At 31.5% G+C, this 22,682-nt stretch overlaps 3 protein-coding genes across 3 annotated transcripts; 2 read left to right on the forward strand and 1 right to left on the reverse strand.

Annotated features, from left to right (window-relative positions):
* The first annotated feature begins 9,807 nt into the window (after positions 1–9,807).
* LOC108449967 (probable indole-3-acetic acid-amido synthetase GH3.1) lies at positions 9,808–12,218 on the forward strand. Its single transcript, XM_017747368.2, has 3 exons — positions 9,808–10,244; positions 10,336–10,437; positions 10,529–12,218. The coding sequence occupies exons 1-3, from the start codon at positions 9,919–9,921 to the stop codon at positions 11,877–11,879; spliced, it is 1,779 nt and encodes a 592-aa protein (XP_017602857.1). The 5' UTR covers positions 9,808–9,918; the 3' UTR covers positions 11,880–12,218.
* A 645-nt stretch (positions 12,219–12,863) lies between these two features.
* Positions 12,864–18,176, forward strand: LOC108450051 (aspartic proteinase 36-like). The gene is made up of 12 exons (XM_017747484.2): positions 12,864–13,374; positions 13,457–13,577; positions 14,053–14,480; positions 14,587–14,743; positions 15,086–15,168; positions 15,294–15,390; positions 15,545–15,617; positions 15,805–16,008; positions 16,285–16,409; positions 16,583–16,684; positions 16,764–16,861; positions 17,755–18,176. The coding sequence occupies exons 1-12, from the start codon at positions 13,103–13,105 to the stop codon at positions 17,924–17,926; spliced, it is 1,932 nt and encodes a 643-aa protein (XP_017602973.1). The 5' UTR covers positions 12,864–13,102; the 3' UTR covers positions 17,927–18,176.
* Positions 18,177–18,859: 683 nt separating this feature from the next.
* Positions 18,860–22,682, reverse strand: LOC108453870 (casein kinase II subunit alpha-2). The gene is made up of 10 exons (XM_017752223.2): positions 22,270–22,682; positions 21,870–21,999; positions 21,545–21,739; positions 21,171–21,328; positions 20,590–20,680; positions 20,404–20,469; positions 19,861–19,943; positions 19,638–19,701; positions 19,460–19,528; positions 18,860–19,161 (listed from the first exon to the last, which is right to left on the reverse strand). Exons 1-10 carry the CDS (start codon positions 22,353–22,355, stop codon positions 19,102–19,104), a joined length of 1,002 nt encoding a protein of 333 aa, XP_017607712.1. The 5' UTR covers positions 22,356–22,682; the 3' UTR covers positions 18,860–19,101.

Below are 22,682 nucleotides of genomic sequence, written 5' to 3' on the forward strand. Positions count from 1 at the left end.
TTTTGCTTGTTGACACTCCCGTTTTAATTCCAATGCTTTCCCGATTTCCTTTCCCCTTCGATCATTATCTATTTGGAGCAATCTTTCAAATTTGTCACGTGATTTTTTTTTTAGAATACTTTGGTATAAGGCAGTTAGCACTGTACTGGTAGGCATACCGTTTTTATCTTGTTGCTAGTACATACAGATATTAGGTATATCGTTTGAGTTTATTGATATTTTTATTTTTTAATTTTTTAATAAATTTTATTATTTTGGTAAAAAATAAATTATATATTATGGGGAGAGATCCATATATATTTATAGCCTAATTTTTAGTTTCTTAGTAAACTTATATTATATCGGTAATGAGGTCTCGATACAAAAGCAGGGAAGAGAATGACGGTGGGATTTCAGATGGAATTACAGTGAAGAAAGAATGAAAAAAGTTATCGAAGGTGGGGAGAGTTTGATTGGTGGAAGGGAATGAAACAAAAGAATTTGATTGGTAGAAAGATGTGATAAAAAGGAAAAAATGGAGAGAGAAAGTGTGAGTTTTTAACAGAAATTTGTTTTACTTTTAGTCAAAATGGAAAGGCGACTAATTTACTAACAACAACATATCAAATCTGTTTTAAATATAGAAATATAGATAGTATTTTAGAATATATATTAAATTGAAAATAAAAATATACAAATGTAAAGTGTTGTATTTTTATTTTTATATTAAAATTTTATTTATTTTAATTATTTTGTTGAGTTTATTTCACATAATTCATAACTAACTTTCTAGTTTTAGTATTTATGTAAACACTAATGAAAAAGTATCATATAATCTCATAATTATCACTTATAGTAATGTTTGTTTGGTTTCTTTTTTTATTTTTATCTTTTGAATTATATTTTTATACTATTGTTGTATAAAATAAAAGTTGGAATAAGCAACCTTCAAATCATATATTTTTTGGTTAGATATTTAAATTTATTTTTTGTCAAAATACGATATAAACTATAATTTCATAACTATTATAGACTATACTATTATATTTGTTAGAAAAATTATTTCAACTAATTAAGAGTTGATACATGACATTTTAATAATATTAAAAATTAAATTAAATTTAAGTATTATTTAATAATATCTCTCACACACATATCTTCACTTTTCTCTCTCCCACTACAAATAGAGTATGAGTTTTTACAAACTCATATCCCACATTGCTTTAAAAAAAAAAGAGAAATGAGACTTTAAGTTTATATAAAAACTACTTTGTAAGTTTTATTTTCACATTAATAGATGACACTAAAAAATAGAAAATATTGGTGCTGCTACTTTTAGTGCTGATGTAGCAAAAAACACTTCAAGTTGAAAAGTTTTTTTGTCAATATGTTACGCTTTTAGTCGGATTAGGGGGTTTACAAGAAACCTGTAAATTTTTTAAAATTATAAATACACTAACAATATCAAGTACTAACTTTTTTTTAAATTTGGTTTTATAGTTGTATCTTATTTAAAATTTGTTTGTTTTTAGTTTTGTGATTAATGTTACCTGATTTGATTCATTGGTTTAGTAATAATTGTTGTGAAAGTAGATAAGCACACTTGGTCCCAATAATTGATTTAAATTTAAGTTTCCTAATAGCATGTGGAAACTTGGTACTAGCTATCTGATTAACCATTTTCAGGGTATTTACTAAAAAAACCCAACTCCACATGGAGTCCATCCACTCCCCAATGTTCAATTTTGCTCTAAACCAAGAATCATATAGACACAAAAGCCTGATATTAATTAATCTAATTCAGATCAAACATAGAATTTGTTAATGAGTATTCATGTTGCATCATTTCCCAGTTTCTATAATTACCATTATATATAAATTAGCAACAGATAGATTAATATAATTCTCATCGTCAATTTCAAATCGAATCCCACATCACTATAGTAATCGAGCATACGACACATCTATATAATATTACATAAAGCATTATTGATTTGGTTTTTTAACTGTTCTTTTATGATTTAAATTTTTTTTAAGAATAACATAAAAAATATCAATGTTAGACATTGCAGGTAATAACAATGAAGATTGACAAGACAGTTTAATTTTTTTAACGTAAATTTATCAATTCATTTAATGAAAGAAATTATACAATTCAGAGAGAAAAATAACACATTCGTCGTAGATGGTGACGGACAAGCTCCATCAATAGTACAAATGTTTTAGTCTCAACATCAACAGAACATTATGACACGTTGACAATTAGTTTTGTCACAACTCAAGCACAACATATCTGGAGTGCTTGCAAGCACTTAATATGATAAAGAAATTAGCCCCAGATGGTCTAAAGCAGTGAGCAAAAATTGACAAAAGAGTTGAGAATTCAGCAAACTAGAGAGGATGACAACAAAACTATTCCTAAAATCACTTATAAAACTAAGGTTATATACATAAGCAAGATTAAAAAACATGCTACAAAAGTGGACAAAAACTTCTAAAATCAAAAACTTATTAAACAATGGAAAAAACAAACAAAAAAAAATAAAACTTAAGATAACACGTGTCCAAATCAACTCATGAAATTATTTATTATTTTGAAATACTCTCAAAGCATAAACAGATTAAGAAGCTAACGAAGAGCCACATACTTTTTAAAAAAAACTACTAGTGAGTGGTGGATTTTTAGTGAACGACAGGCGCTGCCATTTGTCCATTACAACTTGTTAAGGCAACAACGGTATCCACAAAATAAATATGCAAATTGAAAAAAGAGAAAACATGTGGAATGAATGAGGAGAAGAAATAAATAAAATGTTGGTGGGAGAAAAAAAAAAGAAACAGATAATAACCAGCGAAATAATTTAAAGTTTTAAAAATAGATTAAATCGAATTAAATTATTTATAACAAGAGTTATTATATATTATATATTATGATATAGGTAATTATAAATTATTAAATTTAAATTTTATTTACGTTATATAAAAATACATCTAAAAATAATTTAATATCGAAATCGAATATTTACCAAAACCGATGGATTTGAAATCGACTAATGCTCACTATTAATAAAGAAAACAAAGACAGTGATATCCCCAAGACACGCCAAAGTTGATGTCGAGGGAAAAAAAAAAAAAGAAAATTGAAAAGTTTGTGATTTAAAAAATTAGTGTAAAGAAATTATTATATAGGTTAATGAAGACAAAGAAACAGTTCAAAGTTGGAAACCTTCAATTCACTAGTTATACACAATGTGCATGAATAGAAAAAGGAAATAAAGAAAGAAAGGGAAAATTGCTCCCAAAAAGCACAATCTTTCTATGAATCCAGAAGTTGAAATGTTTCAAAATATGAAGCAATAAAGATGAAAAATAAAAAACAAAAGGTGATGGAAATGCATTTGCGTACCCTTTTTTTAGCTAATTTTAAAGCAGAGTTGCAATGGTCGACGAGGGCCACTCAGAAAGCTTACTGTATTCTATCACCTTGCATGTTCAGTTGTTTTCTTTGTTAGCCTATCACTTTGAGTCGTCATTTTCGCGTCCTTGCTTTTCGATGACCTTTTTTTTTTAAAGAAAGGAATTATTATTTAACACTGTTTAATTTAATCTCAAAATAACAATTAAAAATTTTTCTTTTCTTTTTGCTTTCATCTCAATATAAAATGTTTTTAAGACAAAAGAGGTCACCATTCCGCCCCGGCGAGGGTGAGGAGCACGGTGGTTCTGGTGGCGTAATGAATGGTTGTAGGAAGGGAGAGCTTCGGATTTAAGGAAGAGAAAAGAGATAGAAAGAATAAAAAAATGAAAAATCTTTTATATATTTATTTATTTTCGCTCCTAAAATAGAAAATTTTTATTTAAATATTTTAAAATTTTAATTTAGTAAAAATAAAATTATATTTTATTCCTTAAAATAATAAAATTATTTTAATTCTTTAAAATTATTAATAAATTTATATTTTTATTATCGTAAAAATTACATTTTAATTTCGCCGTTAAAACTTTTTTGACATCCCTACTTTCCACATAATTATTTTATTAGGTTATAATACATTCTTTTAAGTTTTTTTTATAAATTATTTGAGAATTTTCTGTTTATATTTGTTTAAAGACCATTTTCGAGTTTTATATAAATTTATTTTATGTTAATTTAAATATATTTTAATTGTGAGTATATCTTAATTATTAATTTAAGGGATAAATATTAAAATTATACATGAACTTTAATCTAATAAACAATTTTATATATGTACTTTGATTTAGTACAATTTTGTATCTGAAAATTTGATTTGATCAAATTCTCATAAATTATTAATACAATTATTGATACAACATCATTTTATGTTTATATATTACATACACATATAATTATATTTATCCAATATAAAAATAAATTGATGTACTTATTTCTTTAAATGTGTATGATTGAATCAAAATTAAAGTTTTATATATACATTTGAACTACAATCAAAATTTCATGTGTGTAATTACACCAAATTAAAATTTATGTATCAAATTACACATTAAATTAAAATTCATGTATTATTTTAAGATTTATCCCTTTTATAACATTTCATAATAATTAATTTTTTTGAAAGGTGTAATAATTAGTTTTTATTTTTATTTTGAATAAACTAATGATTAATTTTAATGTATAGTCAATATTCCCATCCTCCGTCCACGTGTATTTAAATTGAGTGGATAAATCCACTGCCCCAGTCCCCACCCCACGGGTGCATGCATAATTAATTTTCCTATTGATTTGATTTGACATTTGTTGCGGAAAACAACAGCAGGAAGAAAAACATGTTCAACTTTGCAACTTCATCGCAACCTAAAACGTGTGAGATACTGAGACTAACGAAGACACCTCTATAATTCATGTATCTCTCTCATTTTTATACTATTATTGATGCTATATATACATGCTAAATAATTTTTCATATATTGATAATATGTGTAAAATTGCATATTCGTGTTGCATTTGTGTATTTTTCTTTTGTATTATTGTGTCATGTTTTAATTGTTTTTCTTTTATTGTGTTGATATTAGAGGCAAGTGTTCATGTTGAAATCATGGCTTGATTTTAAAAATTCTCTAAGTTCCTTCTACTCAAATAATCCATTCTATTGTTTAAAAAAATTAAATCATTTAATTTTATACCAAAAAATTATCACAAGTACATAAACATTTAAAAATAATATATAAAAATAATAATAAAATGTAAGATTTAAAACTAACAATAGTAATATATGTTATCGTACAAAATTAACATAAAAAATTATTTTCAATTTTAAGTAAAAATTAAAAATTAAATACATCGATTAAGAATATTAAATGTACTCGATTATTTATCACAATATTATTCTTCTTCTTGAGTTTATATTGAATTGACTTGTGATACAACTTAATTAACGTCATTATTATATATATATATATACATATATATATATATGCAAACAATGTAAGTAAAACCATTCATGTAATAACATGAAAATATATCAAAATATCAAAATAAATCTTTAGTCAAAATGATAAAGAAAATATTTTATGGATATTAGTCATACGAGTTCAAATCTACACATTTGTAACTTTTTATTAGTTTTTCTAAATAAGAAAATTATAAAAATACTCTCATAATAATATAACTTATTTAAATTATGTAAGGATATTTTAATAATTCCATAAGTTAAATTGATGTCAAATTAACTTGTGATATCAACTCAAACACATTTAAAAATTAATATTAATATTTTATAAATAAATTTAAATAAAAATATTTTTAATTATTTAAATTTGAATCCAACCCTTTCATCATTAAGATATAAAAAAAAAACATCTGAGCCGGAACAAATGGTACCACTTAACCAATGAATGGACAAATCTAATTGAAAGTATAGATGAGCTGAACTAAGCTGTAGTTTTTTTTTTTTTGGAAAGCTCTTGGCCGAAGGCCTAGTTATCACTTCATTATTTTAAAAAAAAATATTTTAATAATTTATAATTAATTTTAAAATTATATTTTATTAGATAATTATTTAAGTTGGGTCGAGTACAGAAAAAAAAATAGACTTTCAACTCTCCATTTGGGGTCCGGAATTGATTTTGGATTTACCAACAGTATTTAAAGAAATGGGATTTAAAATGATTAAATTTTTATTTTGAACGATCCAATAATAATTTTAATGAAAACCAAAGCTTTATTATCCCTCATTTAACTATTATGATAGAGTTGGATTTTGAGGACATATTTATTATAAATTGCGTAATTGTAAGAGTATGGAAATTGAGCTTGGTCGATCAAGTAATTATTAACAACTTATTTATTAAAAAAACATTAACACATACAAAATGCATTATTTCATGAAGAATTATCAAATTAATTAAGTCAAGCCATCTGACTTGACGATGTTCCAATCAAAGAGACCAGTAAAAGTCAATTACTTTAAAACACAAAATTAGGCATGAGGGGGCAAGTTAGTTTTATTAGTAAGACTACCAAACACTGGTTTGGCCTAAGTGGATATTTTCGCGGGAAAAAATATATCATACAATTAATGTAAACCCATAACTTTTGATTTTCTATTTATTTTAAATATTCATTTGAAACTTCATTACATCTATCCAATTAGGACAAGGCAGTTATGCTCGATCCACATACGTCAGTTTTTTTTTTTATTAAGAATTTTACAAATTTCGAACCATTCAGGTTTATTTGAATTACCATCTAAGAATTGTTTTTATTTAAATTTAATTATAAAAATATTAATATTAATATAGTATTTTTATATTCTGATTTTTAAACAAATCGATTGTAAATAAAATTAAATAAAAATTAAAATCTTTTAAGGATAATTCTGCACAGGATAAACCAGAACAAATATTTAGGGTCGAATGAAATTTTAATTTTTATATTTTACATCTTTATAATTTTAAAGGATTAAATCAAATTTTTATAATTTTAAGAAAATTAAAATATAAATTTATTTTATTAATTTAAAATTTTAAAATTTTTAAAGACTTAAATAGAAAATTGTCATTTAGGACCGTCTCTAATTCTGCACATAAACAAATCTACTTATATAATATGAATTTCACCTTAAAATTATGCTAAAAATTGGTATAGACAATATACATGTATATAAGGATAAAAAGGGTGGGTATCAATCAAATAAAGCAAACATCACATGAAGCACTTTTTGGCGGTCAATATCGATCTTTACTTTGGGTAGTTGTTAGCTAGTCAATGTTCATGAAATATAGAATGCAATAAATTTCCTATCCACGATGGCTACAGATATCAATAAATGAAAACTTTGCAATATTATTATTTAAAAAATCTCAGTTAGACTTTTGTGGCTTACTTCTATAGCCCAGCTCCATAAGTTTCCAAGATGAATACGGAAAAACAAAACCAAGTGTTCTTTTTTTCGCAGTGTTGAAATTTTCAACTGATAAATTTCTACTTAAATTATAGATTAATATTAAGTATTCAACATCCATTTTACGCATGTTTAGACCTATTTATAGAAATATAACCCTTTCAATCTATATAAAAATTTGAATATTATACCCATATTCAACATTTACTCCAAAAATATTCATATCCAATAGTTATTTTTGGCACAGTCAAATATAAATATAGAAATATGATACATTTAATACTAAAAATATTACAACAAACGTAAATTTATTTTAAAATTTTAATTAAATAACATGGACATGTGTTACTGGAAAGGCAATTGTACAATAGTTATTTTTGGCACAGTCAAATATAAATATAGAAATATGATACATTTAATACTAAAAATATTACAACAAACGTAAATTTATTTTAAAATTTTAATTAAATAACATTGACATGTGTTACTGGAAAGGAATCCTTTATCCTTCATTGCATGTGAAGAAATAGGCTTTTTTCTCTTTAAAATGTAAGATTAACCACCGCTCTTGATAAAGGCAATTGTACAATAGTGAAGGGCACGATATAAAATTTATTAGAAATTAGTTAATTTGTTTATTTTCCTTTTCAGTAATCATATATCAATATTTGCTTCTAAATAATAACCTATATTTTTACCAAATAATTTGTTACAAGATTACCTGCAATTAGTAATATCTCTACTACTAAAAATTGTATAAGGGAATTAGAGATAAATGAGATAAAGTTAGCTGGCAAAAGTTGATTTGATTTTCATTGTACATTCCTAAGCATTTTATTATTGCTTGGATGGTTGTGATAACATGTTTTTGACTAGAGATAGATTACTTTTTAGAGGCATGGATATAGACCAACAATCATATTTAATTTGAATGTGATTTATTCAAAAAATTAATTTTGTAATTTTGTGATATTAGACATGATGGTTGTCATAGTTTTGGTCTTAAATCAGTATTAAATAGTTTCAATCTAATATCGACTTGTTTTTGTATGTATTTACTTGTAACCATTGGTATAAAATTTTAATAAAATTATTTAATTTAATTAACTTTTAATGATGCTTTTTCATATCAATACATGTATATCTCATGTATATTTTTACATTTATATATAATATATAAAAAATGTTTTTAAAATTTTGAGAAATCCCAAACAACAAAACAAAAAACACTGATATATATTACAAATATAAAAAAAACGATACGTCTATACAGTATTAACAACTTCCACCTTATATTAACTCCTATTTTCTTTTATTAACTATCAATGAAAAATCTTTGTTGGGGCAATAACTCGGAATAACGGACTGAAAAGTTGAAACCAAGATTGGTGAAGCTCCAATGGAACACTTCGAACCTTAACGAAGATCACAACAATGCAAGTCTTTAAACCCGTTTCATTTCTTTGCCAACACCAAGAAAGAAGAAGCTTCCAGCTACTGCAGTTTCCATAGCTAAGCCTCGATTTGTTGTTCCAACTTTTGTAAAAAGCCATTTGAACTTGGGACATCAGTCTGGATTTGTTCCAAAAATGATGTATGGGTTGGTGCGAATTGCTTTAAAATGTGTTAAAGAGTAAGAAGTGGGTTTGCAACAGACTTTAGAATCTAGAAAAGGTTGTTTGAATAACTTAGAGCAAGGAAAGGCAGTAAAGAGGAAGGAGACGATTATCTGTAATTCTCTAAAAGAATCACGGACGATTATCTAATAGTTTTCCAATTATTTACTACATATATTCGGACACTTAAAAGTAATTTTATTTTATTAGTTTTGAGAAAGATAACAATCAATTCATAAACCACTAACTTTCAAAAACCTAAAAATTTTAAAAAAGTAATTAATATCAACAGTGATATTTAAACAAGTTGAATTCAAATTTGATTAAATTTAAAATTAAAATATTTATTTGATCTATAGTTTTTATAATAAATAAATTATTCAAACTTAAATTTTATTCATAAAAACTTAAATTTTATTCATAAAAATATGTGAAAGACTAATATAATTTTTAAATATATTTTAAGTAGCAAAACAAAATTTGAATATTTATTTTACCTGTCCGAAAGAGACGTATTAATAGGCCTCTTGCTAAGAGTCGTCATCAGCAGCGACGCAGAGATGAGACAGAAAGTGTCCGGCCGATGCCTAGAGTTACACAAACACACCATCACCCTTATGCTGACATGGCATAACACGTAGGACCCACATGTCGGGGTTCTTATAACCAGTATTACGTGTCATGGGACTCACGTGTCTCTTTTCCATGCTACACGCCGGGGACATAAAGTCTGACGTACTGTTCCTTTAGGCTTTAGTTCGAACAAGAAGCTGAAGTGGCACGACAAAATAAATAAATAAATCATCGCTCGGTTTCGCCTATATAAGCAACCCTTCCCTGCTTCAGCTTCTCTCACACCATTACCAGTACATATCGCTTTATCAAAAATCACTTAAATTTTCGACATTTTTGCATTTATTTTGCTTTGCCTTTCAATATCGATGTTCATGGCTGTTGAATCAACTCTCCCGACTCCATTCCGAACTCCGGCTTCCGATAAAGATGCGAAAGCTCTTCAATTCATTGAAGAGATGACAAAAAATGTCGATTCGGTTCAAGAAAGGGTTTTACGTGAGATCCTAAGCCGAAATGCCGAGACTGAGTATCTCAAACGGTTCATCCTTAATGGAGCTACGGACCGGGAAACATTCAAGTCTCGAATCCCTGTTGTCACTTATGAAGATATACAGCCTGAGATTCAACGCATCGCCAATGGTGATAAGTCCCCTATCTTTTCAGCTCATCCCATTTCAGAGTTTCTCACTAGGTGAGATCTTTTAGCAAATAATAAATGTTTTTTAATTTTTTTTACTCATGTTTACCTTTGAATGATATGTAATTTGGGGCTTACTTTGCAGTTCAGGGACTTCAGCTGGAGAAAGGAAGCTGATGCCAACAATTCATGAAGAGTTGGATCGTCGTCAACTCTTGTATAGCCTTCTTATGCCTGTAATGAACCTGTGAGTAGCTTTTGTACTATTCTTTTTGTTTCTTTAATCTAACTTTTGTTGAAAACAAAGTTTGATATTTTTGTCTTTTGGTGGGTGATAGCTACGTTCCAGGATTGGACAAAGGGAAGGGTCTTTACTTCTTGTTTGTGAAAGCTGAAACAAAGACTCCTGGAGGGCTCTTGGCACGCCCAGTCCTCACAAGCTACTACAACAGCGACCACTTTAAGACTCGCCCATATGACCCTTTCAATGTTTACACTAGCCCCAACGAAGCCATCCTTTGCGTTGACTCTTTTCAAAGCATGTACGCCCAGATGCTTTGTGGCTTGATCATGAGGAACGAGGTCCTTCGTGTTGGTGCCGTTTTTGCCTCTGGCCTGCTTAGGGCCATTCATTTCCTTCAAAACAACTGGAAACAACTGGCTCATGACATCGCAACGGGAACCTTAAACCCTAAAATAACCGATGCTCCGGTTCGAGAATGCATGAGAAAAATCTTGAAACCTAACCCAGAACTTGCCCAGTTCGTTACCATGGAATGTTATGAGGAGAATTGGGAATGTATCATCAAAAGAATTTGGCCCAGAACTAAGTACCTTGATGTTATCGTAACTGGAGCCATGGCTCAATATATCCCCACCCTTGAATATTACAGTGGTGGCTTGCCAATGGCTTGCACGATGTATGCTTCGTCAGAGTGTTATTTCGGTCTCAATCTCAACCCGATGTGCAAACCATCCGAAGTCACATACACTATCATGCCAAACATGGCGTACTTTGAGTTCTTGCCTCATGGATCATCCACTTCTTGCCTAGTTGATCTCGCCGATGTCGAAGTCGGCAAAGAATATGAGCTCATCCTCACCACTTATGCAGGATTGTGCCGCTACAGAGTCGGCGATATCCTTCGAGTCACCGGTTTTCACAACGCGGCCCCACAGTTTCGTTTCATTAGGAGAAAGAACGTTTTGTTGAGCATCGAGTCAGATAAAACGGATGAGGCTGAGTTACAAAACGCCATCGAAAACGCTTCTCTTTTGCTGAAGGAATTCAACACCAGCGTTGTTGAGTACACAAGCTACGCTGACACCAAACAAATACCGGGTCACTACGTTATTTACTGGGAATTACTCGTCAAAGACTCAGCTAATGCACCAACCGATGATGTTTTGAACCGATGCTGCTTACAAATGGAGGAATCCTTGAACTCAGTTTACCGTCAAAGCCGAGTTGCTGACAACTCAATCGGCCCCCTAGAGATAAGAGTAGTGGAAAACGGCACGTTTGAGGAGTTAATGGATTATGCAATTTCAAGGGGTGCCTCCATAAATCAATACAAAGTTCCAAGATGTGTAAGCTTCACTCCAATCATGGAACTTCTGAACTCAAGGGTGGTTTCTAAACATTTCAGTCCAGATTTACCGCACTGGACCCCAGAACGTCGTCGTTGAGCACGCTGCATAAAGTTCCACAAATAGTCTATTAGGCCTTGGAAACCAACTTTTTTCTGCATATATATATAATCGTATTATTATTAGCTTTTAAATGGTTTGGGTCAGTGATTTTTGGTTCAAATCCATTTCATGTTTGTTTCACTTGCTAGTGTTTCTTAGATCTGTCTTTTCTTTAAAAATAAATAAAGATGAGAAAAAGAGACTTTAAAGATGGATGTAAGTCATCTCATGAGCAGCTACTATGATATTATATATACCATGATATCTATGTATATAATGTGATGGCAGAAGTTGTAACTTGTAATGGATTGATGATGCTTAATGGTTTTCTTGTCATATTTGTTCCTTTATCTATGCCTTTTCTGCATGGATTTCAGTGCACGTGCTTCATATTCTTTGTCAACTTTTATAATCTTTACTATTTAAAAATGATTTGGATATAAATCGTTTTGATGGGTATTAGTTCCGAGACAGAGCAATTATTGGAAAATATTGTTCGATACAGAGTTATATCAACAAAAATACTAGGGTTAGTATCGACAAAAAGAAGAGTTATGATTTACTCGAGTTATTGAGAGCTAAATTTGAGTATCTTGATTGAGACAAACTTCAAATTTCAAATCAAACGTTATCTGAAATCCGTCCATTGATTTCTAAAGAGGCTCCACTTCTTGTTGCTTGGTTGAGTGCAGGGGCTGAAACACTTGAATAAATTGAAGAAAGATCGTCTAAATTTTTATAATTTTTTAAATTTTTTTATTAAAAGGAAGATGAATTATCGTATAAGATGCGATAAACTAGTATTATACAAAATTTATCCTACAAAAGCATCAATGCATTTTAAAAATATGTTAGATGAATATATTTAAATTTTTAATTTTATACGTATAATAACATAATATAAAAACTTTTCTATAATAACATAATATAAAAACTTTTCTTTAATTGATCAAAAGGGTAATTCTCCGGTAAAGGTTGCTTTACTTAAGAAATCAGTAAAGAAAACGACACCGTTGCAATAGGTATAGCAACGTTTGGTTGGGGAAAAAACTGAAAAATCCAGGTATTCCATCCCATCCAACTACTAATTTTATAATTCTTTACTTAATTTCTTTAGTTAGTTTGGTGCAATGCTCATTTCCGGTACCTTCCGTGCCGCTGACTTCCTCTTTCGAGCTTCCTTCAATTCCTTCGCCTAAGCCTGAGCTGCACCTTTTGTGATGGCGCGGGCACTGGTTAACCTCGCCGTCGGAACCGTCGTTTTCTTCCTCCTCTTTCTTCTCTCCCAATCAAACCCCTCCACGTCACCTCCGCGACTCCTCCCTCCGCCTCACCACGGCACACGTCCCGCCATGGTCCTCCCTCTCTTTCCTTCTTCCAAGAATTCCTCTAGAACCTTCTTGCACTCTCATCGCCACCTTCTGAGATCTGACTCTCACTCTTCCCATCCAAACGCTCGCATGAGACTCTACGACGATCTCCTTCTCAACGGGTAATATTATCATATTATTATCTTTTAATCTTATTTCTCCTTGTTCTTTTAACTGAGATATTCGAGAATCGAAATTTCGAAGGTATTACACTACGCGGCTTTGGATCGGGACCCCTCCGCAGCAATTTGCGCTTATAGTGGATACCGGAAGTACTGTTACTTACGTTCCTTGCGCCACTTGCGAACAATGTGGTAGACATCAGGTAATATCAAAATTCATCCGAATTTTCAAGTTCGAATATTCATTGATGATCCTTTTTTCCGCTTATTTTCTGTTTATTGAATCGTTTTTGGACATACAGTGTATTCCAAACATATTAGATTAGATCTGAATGGGAATCCCCCTTTTTGATTTCTGAAATATCGCTCTATTCATTGAGATTTCGTTCAGGCTTATTTGGTCGTGGCATTTGAAATTTTTCAATGTAAAAAAATTTGAAGCTTTGGTTGTTGATAGAAAGATGGACATTTTTAAATTTAGATATATAATAATTAGTTTGGAATTAGTCTTAAATTTTAATCAGCTGCTTATTGTTTTTGTTAAATATGAATTTCCTTTCATAATGTTTGGTAGCAATGCAGCCCTAATAAACTTCAGTGAAAGGTTTTCATTTGTTGGTTCTAGATGACCTTATTTTGGTGGTTAAGCTAATAGGTTTTCTGATTTCTACTTATCAGGATCCGAAGTTTCAGCCTGATTTATCCAGTACTTACCAACCTGTAAAGTGCAATTTGGATTGCAATTGTGACAGTGACAGGGTGCAATGCATTTATGAGAGACAGTATGCTGAAATGAGTAGCAGTAGTGGTGTCCTTGGTGAGGATATCTTATCGTTTGGAAATCAAAGTGAACTTGTGCCTCAGCGTGCTGTTTTTGGTTGCGAAAATGAGGAAACTGGTGACCTTTACAGTCAACATGCTGATGGCATTATGGGATTGGGCCGTGGTGATCTCAGTGTTGTTGACCAGTTTGTTGAAAAAGGTGTGATTAGTGATTCATTCTCATTATGTTATGGTGGGATGGATATTGGTGGGGGTGCTATGGTTCTTGGAGGCATATCTGTCCCGTCAGACATGGTCTTTAGTTATGCAGATCCTGTTCGCAGGTATGTTTTTGTAAACATTTTTATCTCCAAGATAGAATACGTCATCAACTTCCTATATACACTCGATACATCTGACACATTTACTCTAGTTTCGGGATGGCAACAGTCCATATTACAACATTGATTTGAAAGAGATACATGTTGCGGGGAAGCAGCTATCTTTGAACCCAAGTGTCTTTGATGGAAAGTATGGAACTGTTTTGGATAGTGGTACAACATATGCATATCTACCAGAACCAGCATTTTTGGCATTTAAAGAAGCTGTAAGATACAATTTCCATGAATGAATCGTACTTTGTTACAGTTTTAGCAGGCGTGTTAATCTATTCCTAGTGGACGCTTTTTGTTTACTGGATGAGTAATTTGTTGAGTTGAAATGGACTTAAAAGCTCCATTTTTATCCTCAATGCTATAATATGGAGGATCTTTGAAGTTTTATTCTAACAGTTGCACATACTTATCTGGAATTTTATGTTTGGTTGTAAGGGCATGTGATGACTACATGCTTAACAGGTTGATCTGTAACAGTCCAACCTAACAATTGTCATTTTTTTTGTGTTTGTTCTCTTACCCTTAAGTTTCACTTTTGCATTGTTCTATTCCAGATCTTGAAAGAACTTAATGGCTTAAAGCAGATCCGTGGCCCTGACCCAAATTACAACGATATATGCTTCTCCACTGCTAGCAGGTATTACTTATGCTGTCTACAGTATGCCATAACAGAAAAGTTGAACAATTTTATTATTATTTATTGTGAAAACCTGTTATCTATGTTTGCTCTATATAATAGATAATTTTTTTTTCCTGCTTCAGTGATGTCTCTGAGCTCTCAAAAACATTTCCAACAGTTGAAATGGTATTTGGCTATCAGCAAAAATTATTGCTATCACCTGAGAATTATTTGTTTCGAGTAAGCTTTTCACACTGAATTGCTTTTCTGTTAATTGAACATCTTCCTTTCTTGAGAGAATCTTCTTAACGTTAATACTTGAAGTTGGTGTAGGAATAGTTGCTTTTGAGTTCAGCTGAATTTTCTGCTTATCTTATATCTTATATTCATATAGCATTCAAAGGTCCACGGTGCATATTGCCTTGGTATCTTCCAAAATGAAAAAGATCCAACAACCCTTCTAGGAGGTATGTTAATTTTCACAAAACTTGCGTTTCATTATGTTACTACTTTTAAAGTATCATCTTCTTTTGCAAAGTTTGGCCAAATATCTCCAGTTTTAGATCCAAAACTTTAGTTTGATGCCGTGAAAGTTCTCAAACTAATTTTTGTTGTTTACTTTCTTGTTCAAAATTAACCGTTTTTCTGCAATAGGTATCATTGTACGTAATACTCTAGTCACATATGACCGCGAGCAGTCCAAAATTGGTTTCTGGAAGACTAATTGTTCTGAGCTATGGGAAAGGCTGCACATAACTGGTGCAATATCACCATCTCCATCTTCAAGTGGGAAGGGTAACTCAACTGAGTCACCAACTACAACAGCTCCTGATGGATCACCACATTATGATTTTCCAGGCATGTTTAGACCATGGTTTTCTGAGGACCTTACATGGTTCTTATTTTATTTGAACCCATTTCAAGGACTAGAACTCAGTTCTGCCATTTATTTCATTGAAAAGCATGAATAATCAATACTTTGTTAAGTATACTTTCCTTTCCATATTAGCTTTTGTACTATACCATCTTCAGACTACAGGGTCATGTTTGACTTTCCCTTTCTGGTGAAAAAAAAATCCGTATCTATCGGGTCTTTCACTGGAATTCTTTCTGATGACATTTGTTGTTTAACAGGGAAAATTCAGATCAGTAAAATTATATTGGATATGTCATTGAGCGTCAACCACTCATATCTAAAGCCTCAAATCAATAAACTTACGGAGTTCATTGCTAAGGAGTTAGATGTTAATGCTTCACAGGTTCAACAAATACCATCTCTGAATTCTATCTTCGAATACTATAGAATTTATGAACTACTGATATGAAATATTATGTTAATTACTGAAGGAACTTCAAACTATCTTACTGAACAGTTGATTTTGTGTATAGTTTCAACTTTCAAGTAATCTTTTATTTTATGTTTCTTTTCCAGGTCCATTTATTGAATTTTACATCTGAAGGAAACAGTTCTCTTGTTAGATTGGCCATAGTCCCTTCAGACTCATTAACCTACATTTCTAATGAGACTGCAACAGTAAGTCTTCTTTTAGATAATTGCAATTCTGTTGATGTACAATATAACTGCTTTTTGCTTGATGAAATTCTGTTTCCAGAATATAATTTCTCGACTTGCTGAACATCGCGTGAAGCTCCCTGATACTTTTGGAAACTATCAGTTGGTGCAATGGAAAGTTGAGTCTTCTACAAAACAGTATGTTTTCATCTTATTAATGTCCGGTTTATTTTTCACAGTTCTTTATTCTCCTTATCACTTTCATGCTATGAAGCCTGGCAGCGGTGGGCTATTATCTTATGTGATAGTCACCTAAAAACATACCTTCCTGCTCTCAATGTGACGAATAATCTAACAAAGGTTCTGTGGCTATTTAAATTTGGATCTGATATTACAAAGGCTTCCTTTAAATTTTTTTTAATTTTCAGAATACGCTTTTCCATATGGCCTCACTATGCCTGTTTCTAGTTTCCATCAGTTAATAAATAAAAATTTGTATCGTTATTTTTGAGGGTCCAGATTTCTGCATAGCATCATCATCTATAATAGCATGATGCATGCATAAAGACTTGTGCCATAAATCCATAGAGTTTAGGTCTTCTGCATAGTAATCTGTTGCTCATAAGCGCGAATCTGTTCTTACATTTTCAGAGATATCTGCTTCTTAACTTTTCCTTTTCCTGTGAATTCCTATTCCGCATTTATCATAAAATATGTCACGTATTATCAGAAAATAATTTTGCAAAATTTAGTATTCATCATTGTTGAGCTGACAAGATTTTGTGTTGTTGTATCTAGAGGGGAAAAAGTTACAGTATTTGAATGCAAGGTATATGGTAAAAAATGAAACAGAAAACTGTGTTAGTTACTAGTTCTCTCGGTGAATCTTGGCAAACCATACCGGTATTTGGTATTTATATGATCCCATGTATTCTCAATTTTGTCATATGCTTGATCATGCCTCATCCTCATATAAAATTTGTCGCACACAAACATTACATGGTCATTTTAGGATAAAAAATAAAAAATAAAGACTAGATGACATGTCATGGTACAAAGATCTAATTTGAATAATTGGATGGAAATAACAGGACATGGTGGGGGCGAAATTATACGGTGGTGATTATGGCTCTTATCATAATAGTGGTGATTGGATTATCAGTTTATGGAGTGTGGGGTATGTGGAGACGTAAACAACAAACGGTGAATTCATATGAACCTGTTGGTGCGGCAGCTCCGGAGCAAGAACTTCAGCCTCTATAGTCAATGAAACCTCTTTTTTGGTTTGGTTATTATCCAGGTTTGGGATATGGCTTCTGAATCGATACAGTTTAATATTGAAAGCTTTGGTTTTTTCTTTTTTTGGCTCATTATTTCAAGATAGGAGTATACAAAAGAATACTTAAACTAAATGCGAAGTGAATCAGGGGAAAAAAAGGGGAAAAAATCATTAGTCAATAAAAAAGAATCAATAAAAAGCTCGTTAATCGATATATATGATTTTGATTTACAACGTTCTTGTTTGCTTGCTGTTTTCAACATGCAAATTTTCACTTTACTTTTTGGCATATTAGACCAGAGTGAGTTCAAATGGTTAGATCTTTGGGTTCTGGTTCAACTAGTCGAGTTCCTCTGTTCATTGTATATTTAAACACTTTAGTTTAATGTTGAATAAATATTAAGCATAATTAATAAGATTATGCGCTTCATTTAACATCAATAATATCAAGTTTTTCTTCATGGTTTAAATTTTAACATGCAATACAAATAGAAATTTTATATATAAAATTTGTTTCTTAATGAATCAGTTTTGGTATTATATTAGTTGAATTGGTTTTAAATTGGTTGTAAATAAATAAAGATGTAGCTTGAATAAAAATAATTAAATTTATATATTCTATAATTAAATTTAAATAAAATTATTTATTATATTATATTTCAAACCAAGTGGATCGACCAAAACTAAAGAAAACCTATCTTAAGCTTAACCAAAATTAGACCCTCCCGAGTCTTGTGAGTAGCCTAACGTCCAACCACGATCTTCATTCTTTCGCCAATGATATACATTTTTAATGGTTATGAATGATTGGTAGTTAAACGACAATTGAGTTTACGATCGTGAATTACAGGTTGCGATTCTAATTTTTCTTTTACAAAGAAAAAGATCAAACAATTACCCTTCTATTTGAGCTACGATTGTAAAACTAAAGCATAAATACTTCGTTCTTGAAAATAAATGTATATAAACTCGGAAACGAAGTTACCGAGGCTAGTGAAAAGTAAAGAGAAGTTTATGTTTCGTCCACAGCCTTTTTAACTGCCTAAGATTGAGAACCGCAGCCACAATATTTTTGAAAACATTAAACAACACATTAAATCTCTTACCCCAGATGAGTCTGGTTCTGATTTTCAAATGAAATCCTCCCAAGGGAATTCAGTTACTGAGTCCGCATCCTGCTGCTCTCTGCTGCCCTGACCTGTGCAAAGTAAGGATGGGCCTGCCAAAGGGAAACATCAAAACAATGTTATGACTTTGGGATTTCCAAGTTTTCTTCATTTACTATTTGGAGAGTTCTTGGAGGATCATACCCCCTACCTATGTCTGATGATGGATGGGTGTTGGTACTTCAAGAAAAATGAAGATAAAGAAATATTGCTATAGGACATCTATTTCATCTTTATCTACTTAAAGATTTTTCCAATCAGCGCATAGCAAAATTCTTAATTCCATATTTACAGGTTCTGAATTTCATTCAAGAGAGAGAGTGGAACAAAAAGTAAAGGAGGTAAACATACCATAGCCTCTCTAGCAGTTAGCCTGTCCTGATGGTCGTACCGAAGCAACTTATCAAGAAAATCAATAGCCTGAAATTCGAAAAGTGCAATGATGAATATCAATTTTAAGGCAATTTAACTGTTACTGAGCATATGAATAATATGATTTCCTAGAGGTTTGTTTAAGGAAGAAAATGACCTCGGGAGAAACAAGATGCTGATTATCTGCATTAATAAATTTGGACCAGGGTTTGCGGCTGTGCCTGGAATACGACATACATTAATGAATAAGAATTAACCATTCCACACTATAATATGTCTTAGGAGGGATATATCATCTACACATGAAACTGTAGCATGAGGCACAAAGTTGAATACTTAGTTAGGAAAAGCCCAAATATATAATTGTTTGTTCAATGTACCTTCCAACTTGAGCATCAAGTTGAGGATCAAGCTCCAAATGGTATTTGTTGAGATAAGCATTTAACTCATCAGTACCTAGCACCTGAAGTTACATTGTAGCGATCAAAAGGTTTGGACCATCCACAAAAACTGGAAATACTTTGTTAGGAAAAGCCCAAATATATATAAAACTTGTTTTGACATTGCACGTAGAGATGCCCCTGCTACATATCCCTTATAAAGTGAAAGTCGCAAAGAAGGTACAAATGTTTAAATCAAAACCCGCAAGGTTATCATTGCATCTAGAAAGAATAGTAAGTAAACAACAGTAAGAGGTGCAGAAAAGGTTACAAATTGATGCTCCTGACACAGGTTTTAAATGCAAGATGGATAATATGAGATGGATAAGCTGATAAGATAGAAAGATATAGACCGACACATTAGCCCAGTAGCAGTTGGAAAATCATGGATTATCCCAATCAAAATGTTAACAAGAAAAATGATAATGAAATTAATCTTCAGCAAGGAATTAAAAGATTCACCAATTAGCAGAAGCATATTACCTTGGCAATTTTAACTAATTGATCATGGTTGTCATGGCCATAGAAGAATGGTTCCTTCCGGAATATCTACAAAGTAAATAAGTATAACAAACAAATCAAACAACAAAAATATTCCATCACACACCAAAAGTTGGTCTTCCAAATGAAAGTTTAATACTTTTAACGTACGAGAATGGTTTTTCTTACCATTCCAGCAAACATGCAACCAAGGCTCCACATGTCCAAGGAATAGTCATAGTCTTGTAAATCTACCAGAAGCTCAGGCCCTTTAAAGTACCTGAGAAATAAGGAGAGAAATTAAATTCCCCAAAACTGAATCCATATTATAGATGAACTATAAATGGAAAAAAAGCTATTAAGTTTTCAAATCATCCAAAGAAACTGAGCTCTTTGACAAGCTAGATTTTGAAACTAATACTCTGAACCTATAAACAATAAAAGAAAATGCAGATGCATTCTGGAAGTAGTCCAATTAGTGTTTGTTCAAAAGAATATTAAATACAGTACTTATCTAATTCCGCTTAGCTTGACTCACTAAATTCGTGATAAATTTTTTTATCTATATGCCTGTAATACCAACCAAATTCAGTTTTCAAGGAAAGCCAATTTTAGGAACAAGCACAGCAAGAATACAATGAATCAACCCCAAAAGATATTAATTTTCTCTTTCATAAGAGGACTAATATTTGTTTTAAGTTCTCACCATCTTGAAGGAATAACACTCTTGGAAACTAGTCATATTATAAATGAAGTCTTTGAAATGTTACCTAGAAGCCACACGGACATTATACTCTTTGCCAGGATGGTAAAATTCAGCAAGTCCCCAATCTATCAAGCGAAGTTTGCGCAGCTCATGATCTATCATGACATTGTGAGGCTTGACATCTCTGTGCATTATTCCTTGTGAATGACAGTAATCTAATGCCTAACAAAGCAAACAAATCTTTTCTGATCATCCTATGATACAAACATACAAACCAGAAATCCTTCAAAAGATCTAAAAAAAGACAGTTATATTGGGAAAGCAATTAAGTAATGAGTAAAGCTAGAAACAATTACCAAACCATATCATGATGGAGTATTGGAGCATAGTTTTATATACTGAAAGTTTGAATGAAGAGCATAACTGCATAATGGTTACCTTGAGGAGTTCATATATGTAGTAGCGGATATCATAGTCTGTCAAAGTAGGGTAAAGAACTTTGAAATCTGTACTGTTGACGTGCTCGAAAATCAAGCTAGGAGTTTTGGAGTGATGATCTCTTACAACATCAAGAAGCTTAACAATATTCGGTCCACCACACAAATTCTGAAGGATTTTTATCTCTCTCTTGATCTGGCCACAATAATAATAAAAATAATAACAAAATTACTTTTATAATCATCAAGAATATGCCTAAGATTCTCTCTCATATAAATCTACTCAAATACTATTCAAACCTCATAGTTGATAATTAAGTACTAACCTTCTTTTTCTTAACAGGCTTGAGGATCTTGATTATACAGCGGTCATTGTTATTAACATTTATGCCTTCGAAAACCTCACTGTATTTTCCCCTTCCAACTTTCCGAACAACCTCATAATCATCTTGATCACTAAAAGAGAATACAGCAAAAAAAAAAAGTAAAAAAAAATCAATTTACGCCGATCACGAACTGGATCGAACAATTAACAGTAGAATTACACTTAAAAAAGCTATAGAAATGCTTAAGTAAAATTGGAAGATCTAGTTAATCAAAGCTAATTACAGAACCTTGAATTCGTATCAGCTGATGTAGCCTATTTCAGATTTGAATTAAACAAATCAATAACTAACGTAATCAAGTATCAACGACTATACTGAAGGAAGTATTCAAAAAGTTTACCCCCATTGAACAATGAGGGACTCGTAATCCCAGTACTCCTTAGGACGAAGGACATTGACGTCAGCATAAACGCGAGATTTGGACATGATTTGACTGCGGTTGGAACAGGAGATCTCGTCGATCTAACGGTTATCGCAACAGTGGTGGCCGAAGGGGAGGCGATGAGGGAGTAAACTAGCAAGAGGCAGAGTCAAACTGGACGGCTGGGGGTGCGGCGGAGATGTTTCAAACATTCAAGCCTAGCCAGTCTATATCATTTCTTACTTTGAGTGGTTTTGGAGACGCTTAGGCTCGGTTCGAGAGGTTTTGGATTTTGAGGAAAAGAAAAAGCGGGGATGGGTTTAGGCTATTACGGTGCGCCTATGGCTATGTTACTTGGATCCTATGAGCTTAGTTGAGCTATGATATGAAGT

This window comes from Gossypium arboreum, chromosome 11 (genome assembly GCF_025698485.1).
Source record: "Gossypium arboreum isolate Shixiya-1 chromosome 11, ASM2569848v2, whole genome shotgun sequence".
NCBI lineage: Eukaryota > Viridiplantae > Streptophyta > Magnoliopsida > Malvales > Malvaceae > Gossypium > Gossypium arboreum.